General features: G+C 41.4%; 1 protein-coding gene across 1 annotated transcript in view; it reads right to left on the bottom strand.

Moving 5' to 3' along the window:
• Positions 1-3,540: 3,540 nt before the first annotated feature.
• The window catches only part of LOC123978113 (neoverrucotoxin subunit alpha-like), a 13,549-nt gene continuing 7,170 nt past the window's right edge, over positions 3,541-9,919 (bottom strand). The window contains exons 2-6 of the mRNA XM_046061247.1: positions 8,306-8,357; positions 7,660-7,833; positions 6,835-7,008; positions 5,453-5,499; positions 3,541-5,307 (exon numbers count right to left, since the gene is read on the bottom strand). Coding sequence (XP_045917203.1) covers positions 4,763-5,307; positions 5,453-5,499; positions 6,835-7,008; positions 7,660-7,833; positions 8,306-8,357 — 992 coding nt within the window. The 3' untranslated portion in view covers positions 3,541-4,762. The remainder of the gene's footprint in view (positions 5,308-5,452; positions 5,500-6,834; positions 7,009-7,659; positions 7,834-8,305; positions 8,358-9,919) is intronic.

Here is a 9,919-nt window from a genome sequence, read left to right as displayed (position 1 = left end):
CTGAACCATCCCTTAGTTATGCTGCTATAGGCCTAGACTGCCGGGGGATTTCCCATGATGCACTGAGCTCCTCTCTCCTCTACTTTCTCTCCCTCTGTATGCAACCTCATCCCATTATTGCATGTTACTAACACAACTTCTCCCCTTTCTGGTAGTCTTGTGCTTTCTCGTCCCTCTCCTCTCTCCTCCTATCACTTCCTGCAGGTGTTTCTGGCTCTGGAGCTGTGGAGTCTGGATCTGTGGTTGCGGGTCACCTGCTGCCCCCGTGTTCCTGCTCGACACCCTCTGCTGCAACGACTATTGTTACTAGTCCTATTATTATTATTGTTATTATAATCATTAACATTACGACTGTTACCATTAACACTACTATAAATATCTCTACCATTTTTCATTTAGTCTATAGCAACATCACCTTTACTGTCTGTACCTCTGTGTGTATATTGTGTAGGCTGCCTCCCTCCCCTCTCTCTCCTTCCATCCCTCTCTTTTTCTCTCTGTTCCTCCCCTGCCCTCTCGCTCTCTCTTCTGCACTTTTGAGTTTAGTATCTGCCTTGGTATGTTGAGTTTTGGGTTCTGTCCTGTCTAGTGTCCAGTATCTGCTATATAGTCTGCTTGTCATGTCTAGTCTCTGTTTTCCTCTGCTCTCTCTCTGCCTCGTTAGTCTCATGTCTGTCACCTGTGTTGCTCCCGCCCTGCTCGTTAGTCCCTGTGTATATATACCTGGTGTTTCTGTCTTGTCCTTGTCCGGTCATTGTTCATGTTACCCCCCAGTCTGTCGTGTGTGTACTCTCTGCTGCCTGTAACCAGCCTTGCTTGTCTTGTCTCGTCTCGTCTCCCTGTACTTTTGGATTTCTGTTATTCAGCCACTCACCTGTAAGTGTGCTCGCTTTTGGTTATATTAAAACCCTTCGTTGAACTATACCTGCTCCGCTCTGTGACCTGCGTTTGGGTCCTCCAACCTGCCTCCACACCACGATCGTGACACTCTTAAAAGGAAGTTTTTCCTTGCCTCTGTCGCCTAGTGCTGCTCTTGGTGGGAACTGTTGGGCTTCTGTAAATAGCATCATAGAGTACGGTCTAGACCTGCTCTTTTATGAAAAGCGCTGTGAGATAACTGTTGTTGTGATTTGGCGCTATATAAATAAAATTGAATTCTCCAATAAGCTTCTTTCTTATCCAGGATCCAGGATCTCCCGGGGAAACCGGTCATTAACACTGAAGTTGGTCCCTCTCAGCTCCCTGCCGCGGCCTTTAACCAGTTCCTTCTGCTTGTGTTCAAACTTTGCGACGATGGGTCTACGCTTCTGGTTCTCCTGTCGCCGTCCTTCAGTTGATTTTGGATGAAGCTTTTACAGCAGGTTCTGGCTCAAATAGTGGCATCGGCAGCTAACAGTGGCATTTCCGGTGGCAGCTTTAGATGCCGCGGCATCTGCCACTGATTCAATAAATAAACCTGGACCGAGAGAAATATGTTAGCAACAGTAGTTTATTATGCAATATATAATAATGTGCATTTCTTCAAGTAAACAGCAAGAGTCAGGTTTAATGTACGCATTGTTTGGTGCAATACAGTTGGTAGTTTAACCTAGGTAATTATTGTGTGTGCGGAGTTGGTACTGTTAGCACTATACTTAATATTAAATTCATTTTTAATCTGGTTTTCATAGTAATAGATCTGTTTTGCATTTCTACCAGCAGGGGGCAGTATTTAAATGAATGTCTGGTTTGTGTCTCTGTTAACTGTTTTAAATCCAGGTTACTGATACAGATGTATTTATTGTTCTTCATTTGTTTTTTCATTATTAAGGATTAATTTGTAACTGAAACATGGAGAGCACAGCTATCTCACAATTTTGACAAGTCTCACATTTTTCTTCTCCATTTATAAGGTACAAGGTAAATTTAATCATCACGTTACAACAGGGTTGTAAACTGAAATGAAGTTATACACTCCACTGAGTGTACGACCATTGAGGTTCGATTGCGGAAAAATGTTTGATTATAATACGTGTAAATAGTTTTCTTTTCTTTAAACATTAAGTTTAGAAAGGCAGTCCCTTGGGAAACCTGAGACGCCTCCTGGGGAACCACGCCCCAGGCAACAAAAGAGCGACACGCGAAAACGACAGTCAAGCCAGCCCTCACGCTGTTTTGCGATGCGTGTTTTTTCTAGGCATTACGGTAACATCGTGTCGCAGCACATTTCAAAATAAAAGTGAGCTTCTGCTGAACATAATGCAATTGATGAGGCAGAAAAGATTGAATAAATAAATAAATGCTTAAGACACCACAAGTATATAAAGAAAATATTAGTCTCACAGAAAGCTTACTACATTCAGCCAAGATTCGAACTCATTTAAAAAGAAAACCTTCTGTTTCCACTCATTTCACTTCAAATTGACAACGAGCCGTTGCCGTTTCACTTTAACAAGTAGTCTTATTTTGAAAGTGTTACCGGACGTTGCATTTTTATTATTGCTAACTTGACCGGATGTTGCAGATGTTTTGTTGCTAGCTTCACTGCAAGCGCCCTACAGCCAAAAACGACGCCAAGGTGTCTTGACCTTGTTACTGGGGCACAGAGCATGAAGACTGGCGCTGCCTATGTCGCCAACTTTGGACCCAGCAGATATGGCTCCTGATGAACTTGTGGAGGCCTGCTGGCGCTCCAGATTAGGGTCCTTTAGCCTAGCCTGCATGTCTTTGGATGGTGGGAGGAAGCTGGAGAACCTGGAGAGAACCCACGGAGAACATGCAAATGTAAATGCTTCGTATTTGTATAGCGCCTTTCTAGACCACTCAATGCGCTTTTACACTAATCACCACTCGGAAACTAACATTCACACACATTCATACACTGGAGGAACAAGGGGCAAATCGGGGTTCAGTATCTTGCCCAAGGACACTTCGACACGCAACCAGGGGGATCAGGGATTGAACCGCCGACCTTCCGATTAACGGCCAACCCGCTCAGGCCACAGCCGCCTGACATGCAAACGCCACACAGAAAGGCCGGGGCAACCGGGGTTTATTGCATTATTTAATTAGGTTTTGCTGATAAACTGTCAACTGAGTGTATATTTTTGTGTAGACATTGCATTGTCTTAAGGCAAAGAGGGAGAACCACAGCAGTAATAGAAATTCTTTGGTAGAACCTTCATTTTGATTTAAGGTAAATAGAACCGCTCAGTTAAAGGGTTACTGAGTGGTTCACCGTTCTAACTTTTCTTACTTTATATTTCCTCTGCAGATCCAGATATGACATAAATCAGTGATTAAATTTACTACCATTCTATCCAGTACACCATTCTTCTCCCAATGTGTATTTAGGGTTAGAGTAAGGAGTATGACTCGTTTAAACATGACATTCTACAAGCTTTAAGCATTGTACTCCAGACACTCCTTCATTAAAACAGTATGGTGGTCTCTTCTGTAGTTATCCAATCCAATCTGGATGAGCTCTATCCCAATGTTTAGCAGTTTGGTTGTCTCAGAAGGGAAGGGGAGGGATGGGGACAAAGACAAAAAGAAAAGAAAGCCTTTTAGTTTCCCTCTGATGTCCATCAAAAGAGAAACATATTTATTTTCACAAAATGCAGAAAAGACATCAAACATGGGTTGTCACTATTTTAGCTTTTAGCTTCGTCTTTACTGGAAATTAGCATCTTATTTTGAGACTTCAGCATGACGCTGAGCATGTATGACTATACACAGACAAAAGTCTCTAGAGACAAAGAAAAGGTCAAGCACAAGAGATGCAGAGATATACTGTAGGACTTATTAAAGAAATAAAGACAGTATCTCAAATAAAACATCTTTCTTACTTAACTTGTACTTTTGTAATATGAGCTCAGCAGTTAACGATTATCACTCTTAAAGCAAAGGCATATGGCCTGTTTCTGTGTCAGGCATTCAAACTGTTTCTATGAAGGCCCCCAAAGGCTTCCAGTGTCCTTTTCTTCACATGGATCTCATTCTCACAACACAGATTACACGCCCTGTACACGGCAAATAAGTCTTGCAATTTTTTTCAAGCCATTAAATGTCGGGCCAGAATACAGTGAAATAATAATCTTACATCTTTATATTTACATGTGCCAGGTTTGTATTGCAGGGTTGTGTTTCATTCCAACATACTAAATGATTATTTCTCATGCTCACAATATGGCATGTGCTGGAGTGTGTGTGTTCTGACGTTTGATCCGCATCCATCAACCTATAGATGCTTTTGTTTTAAGGTAGTTATGTTTAATCAAAGACAAAAAATAAGCTTTGTGATTTAAAGATTTCTGAACATATATTTTAAAGACGTCATCAGCTTCTGCAGAGGAAAAATCAGTAAAAGAAACATGCTGATAAGAAACATTCACAGTCAGCATGCTGATAAATGTGCTGACATCAGGACAAAGCGTTCAAACAACTAACATCTATGTCCGCTTTACATTTCTGCAGAAAAACTTGAAACTGAATATTCACAAAAATAATGAGACAAAAAACTTGAAAACTAGAAAAAAAACAATTAAAAAAGTGGAGCAGAAAACAAATAAAGAACATATTTCTTTCTACAGAGTGAAAAGAATCTCTACGTCTGCACCCCGACATCCCAGCATGCTTTGCTCTTCTCTACATTCAGCCTCCTCTTCCTCCTATATTACAATAAACACATCAGGTTGGTACGAACATCCGCTGTGTGTGATTATGTACAGACTGAACTATCTGGTCAGCAGAGAGTTTCTCTAACAGGAGGAGACCCTCCCTCCTACAGAGAACACAGAGACACTGAACCACCAGACTCGTTAAACATATCAAACCCAAAGCCAGGATAAAGAGGTTCAGTGAATGTGGTGTTGAAGGTGTGGAGGTGGATCAGTGTGTCAGAGGAGACTCTGAAAAAGGACAGAGTGCCAGCAGGACAGTCCACATACACTGCTACTCTGCCAGAGGGGGAGGGGGAACTGGAGAAGCCTCCTCCTTTGTTATTGTGAAAGGGAAAGTAATACCCAGAGCACTCCAGAGTCCAGGACTTGTCGTTTTCCCCAAACCTGCAGGCATTCCTGTCTCGATGATCTCCTTTCCTTCTGATTCCTCTGTAACTCACTGCTATTGAAACCCATGTTCTCCACTCGACCTCCCAGTAACAGCGACCAGTCAGACCTTCTCTACACAGCAGCTGATGGAAGTCAAACCTGTCAGGATGATCAGGATATGACTGATCCTCTTCCACACGTGTCGCCTTCCTGTTGTCTTCAGACAGTTTGATCTCTCTGTGTACTGTGTTTGTGTCAAATGTGAGTTCACAGGAATCTGATGGAGAGAATAGAGCTGCAGTTATTGATCTATCATCTGCTCACTGATTAACACTGATGATGACATCAGAGCTCTGAATGAGTGATGTCACAGTCTGAAGATGGTTGAATGTTTTCATGAATCAAATGAAAAACACACTTACACTTTCTCAGACCTGGTCTCAACCATCGGACTCCACCAGGCTCCACCCTGAAAGAAGGAGGGGGGTCAGACCAGCATCAAACATGGACGTTACATCGCTCTCATACACATAAGTAAACTAAAATAATAAAAACACACAGTCTATTTTATCTGTTGTATTTTCATCCTGAATCTGTTTTATCCGTTTCTTTGTTTAGTTGTTTGAGGCTGAACTGAAAAGCTGAACCAGGTAGCGGAGCTGCAAACGAGCTTCAGCTCCTCACTCTGTGAACATCTGCTACATTGCTTCGTCTGATGTAACGATCATTATCTGATCATTATAATCAATTCCATGTGAAATAAACTAATAAATAATTCCATTCATTCCAGGAAAGGATTCTTTTAGCCAACGGCTACAAATCATTCCCTTTTCAGAAGAAACAACTATTTATCTGTTTATTTATTACTGTTCTAATTTATGTTCCAAATATGAGAGAACTCTATAAACAGAAAGATGAAAAAGATAAACTTGTGTTTCTGTTGGTCTTTCCACATTAATCTTTCACCTACTGATGAGCTGTTTCTTTTCAGCCAAGGAGCATTTGTGTTTGATGATTCCAGCTGATGAGCAACTCTATATAAAGGAATTTTTGTGTCTTTTTAATGCAAGCCAAAAAAAAAAGGTTTTGAGAGCACATTTATCGCACTGCAATCAAAAATCAAGTTTGTAATTAAAAAGGTCACAAAAAGTTTTTATTGCTAATTTCTCCTCTTTGATTGCAGTCAAAAAGTTTTCCTTGCAAATCATAAAATGTTGCATGTTAAACCGTTTTGCAAGCGAGAGAGTTTTGCAAGTCGAAAAGTTTTGCGAGTAAAAAAAAGGTCGAAATAAGACTTTCTAATGGTGAGACTGACTGACCAATCATGGGTTTGCATCGGCCGCATGGCCACGGCCACAATCCCCTCACTCTCCAGAGAGTGGAGTTATTATAGAAACACGTCCTAACTGTAAGTTTCAAAGACAAGAAAAGTCCTGTGTTCCTGTTACCGAACTGATTCCTTAACTCATGCCGTGTCCTTCCTGTCTCAGACTTTGTACCTGAGATTAAGAAATCTTAACTAGAGCTGGAAACTGGATTCTTTAGTTGGCACTCACTCTGTCAGGCCTGTATCTGTTCAGAACACATACAAGACCGCCTGTGTCCATGACAACGGCTGTCTCCCTGCACTCGTCACTGGCTGGCTGGCTAGCTAACTGTGTTAATGGACATGAAAACCGCCACCTTTTTGGGAAGTTTTCTTCCAAATGATCGGCCCAGGGAAAAGAACAGACAGCGCGCCAAATTCAAAATGATTTCAAACAGTAAGTTTATGTAACAAGGCACCGTGTTAATAAATACTGACCTGAGAATACACAGTGTACAGTGGGGAGTCTCCAGTGCAGCAGACAGCAGCTCCACTCCTGAATCCTGCAGGTCGTTGTTATTCAGGTCCAGCTCTATCAGACGAGAGGACTGGGAGCTGAGAACTGAGGACAGAGCTTCACAGCTTCTCTCTGAGAGGTTACATCTACTCAGTCTGAAGAGACAATGATGACAAATAACATTTGTGTTAGAATGAAATCACACTTGATACGATTATGATATGTAAGGGATAATACCCGACTGGCTCTACATGCCATGATGGTAATGGACAACACATTGGCTAAGAACCAGCTAATGGGAAGCAGACGGTGGTCAGCCATTCATGTACCCAGAACTAATTTTGATTTCCCTTTTGTGTGTCAAATATTATGAAATATAGTCCCTGGGCTTCTAAAGTCCATCAGCCTTCATTTCTAGGCAGAAAGTGGTTCATGAGGCTGGGCTCACACTGAGTTTTAAACTCCTAAAAAGTTCTGAAACCAGGATAGAAATTTACTGATTGTTCTCAGTCTGAAAAACATACATCTCCCTGACTAAATGTGTGACTTCTACAAATCTCTAGATTTTCCCTTCTGAATTGGTGTCCTCTCCTCTTCTTTCCCTGAAGCTGTTCCTCAGACTTAGGCTACCAGCTTCACAGAACAAAACTTTATAAAATATGTTCATGGAAGGTTACATGATCTAAGAACTGATTAAACACAACTGGTTTGGAAATAATATGAGAAGAGAAAAAATATATGAGTGCATCCATTCATATAAATAAGAATTCAAATGTTCATTGTTGAACAGGTTGATAAATCCTGACCTGAGAGTTTCCAGTCTACAGTGGGGACTCTCCAGTCCAGCAGACAGCCGCTTCAGTCCTGAATCCTGCAGCTTGTTGTCACTCAGGTCCAGCTCCCTCAGATGGGAGGTGTTGGACTTCAGAACTGAGGCCACAACTTCACAATGAGTCTCTGAGAGTCCACAGCCAGAAAGTCTGTGATGACAGAATATAAACTTAGTATAAATAAAAGTATAACAAAATCTGACACTAAAATAGACTGGCGATTTTGCACTACAAAGCACATTAACATGAGTGGCTTAAGTTAGCTAGTCAGTGCCATGGAAATAGTCTGCAAGCACTCAACACATAATGCTGAACATGCCATGGTCATGTACTGACACGGCTCAAACTCAACTACAACATCTGTTTTTTCTAAATATCTACATGGACTGTGTATTTACCTCAGTTATGTTCTTGTGTGTTTTTTGCATGTTTGATGCATCTTATTATGTCACTGCATCTGCTTTTCATCTGCCATGTAATTAATTGAATCACTCCTATTGCAAGTCCTAAATATTGTGTTATTGTAATTTGATGGGTGATAGTTTTTCTCAGGTGGAGTTCAGTTGTTAACAGCATAATTTATTCTATAAACACTGAATAAGAGCAAAAAATATGAACTGACCTCAGAGTCTCCAGTCTGCAGTGTGGACTCTCCAGAAAACCACACAGCAGCTTAACTGCTGAATCCTGCAGCTTGTTGTCAGTCAGGTCCAGCTCTCTCAGATGGGAGGGGTTGGACTTCAGAGCTGAGGCCAGAGAAGCACAGCTGATCTCTGACAAACTGCAGTCCCTGAATCTGAATAAAGAATAAATGATGGAGATAAAAATCCATTTCTAATCCAATCAGATGTGTTCAGGTTTTAAATGTGGAGCTCAACATTACTATGTCCTAATCAATGAGCTTTTCCCTAAAATGAGTAGAGGGACTTTGTCATTGTGTTATTGTGGATCATCATAATGTCAGCCTTCTACAGTCAACACACATCAATAACATGCTGCTGATCTCAGGCTAGTCTGGAATATTGATCAAATCAGACATGCTGTTGTTCTAATTCAATCAGGTGTCATTTTATGAAAAATAACTAAGAAAGAGCTTTTCTATAGAATTCCAAAATGGCCAATATGAAATAAATAAGACTTTCAGTACAACCCCAATTCCAGTGAAGTTGGGACATTGTGTAAAACGTAAATAAAACCAGAATAATGCAAATTCTTTTCAACCTATATTCAATTGAATACACTACAAAGACAAGATATTTACTGTTCAAACTGATAAACTTTATTGTTTTTTGCAAATATTCGCTCACTTTGAATTTGATGCCTGCAACACGTTCCAAAAAACCTGAGACAGGGGCAACAAAAGACTGGGAAAGTTGAGGAAAGTTGAGGAATGCTCCTATAACACCTGTTTGGAACATTCGACAGGTGAACAGGTTAATTGGAAACAGGTGAGTGTCATGATTGGGTATTAAAGTAGCATCCCAGAAAGGCTCAGTCATTCACAAGCAAGGATGGGGCGAGGTTCATCACTTTGTGAACAACTGCGTGAGCAAATAGCCCAACAGTTTAAGAACAACGTTTCTCAATGTACAATTGTAAAGAATTTAGGGATTTCATCATCTACGGTCCATAATATCATCAAAAGATTCAGAGAATCTGGAGAAACTCTGCACGTAAGTGGCAAGGCCGACAACCAACATTGAAGGCCGTGACCTTCTGACGCAAAGTGGAAAAGTGTGCTGTGGTCTGACGAGTCCACATTTCAAATTGTTGTTGTTATGGACGTCGTGTCCTCGGGGCCAAAGAGGAAAAGAACCATCCGGATTGTTATCAGTGCAAAGTTCTAAAGCCAGCATCTGATGGTATGGGGGTGTGTTAGTGCCCATGACAGGGGTAACTTGCACATCTGTGAAGCACCATTAATGCTGAAAGGTACATAGAGGTTTTGGAGCAACAAATGCTGCCATCGAAGCAACGTCTTTTTCAGGGACATCCCTGTTTATTTCAGCAAGACAATACCAAGCCACATTCTCCACATGTTACAACAGCGTGGCTTCGTAGTAAAAGAGTGCGGGTACTAGACTGGCCTGCCTGCAGTCCAGACCCGTCTCCCATTGAAACTGTGTGGCGCATTATGAAGCGCAAAATACGACAACGGAGACCCCGGACTGTTGAGCAACTGAAGTTGGGAAAGAATTCCACCTACAAAGCTTCAACAATTGGTGCTCTCAGTTCC

The sequence above is a fragment of the Micropterus dolomieu genome, linkage group LG01 (assembly GCF_021292245.1).
Source record: "Micropterus dolomieu isolate WLL.071019.BEF.003 ecotype Adirondacks linkage group LG01, ASM2129224v1, whole genome shotgun sequence".
NCBI lineage: Eukaryota > Metazoa > Chordata > Actinopteri > Centrarchiformes > Centrarchidae > Micropterus > Micropterus dolomieu.
Note: the sequence above shows the minus strand (reverse complement) of the source record. Positions and strands in the feature narration are given on the sequence as shown.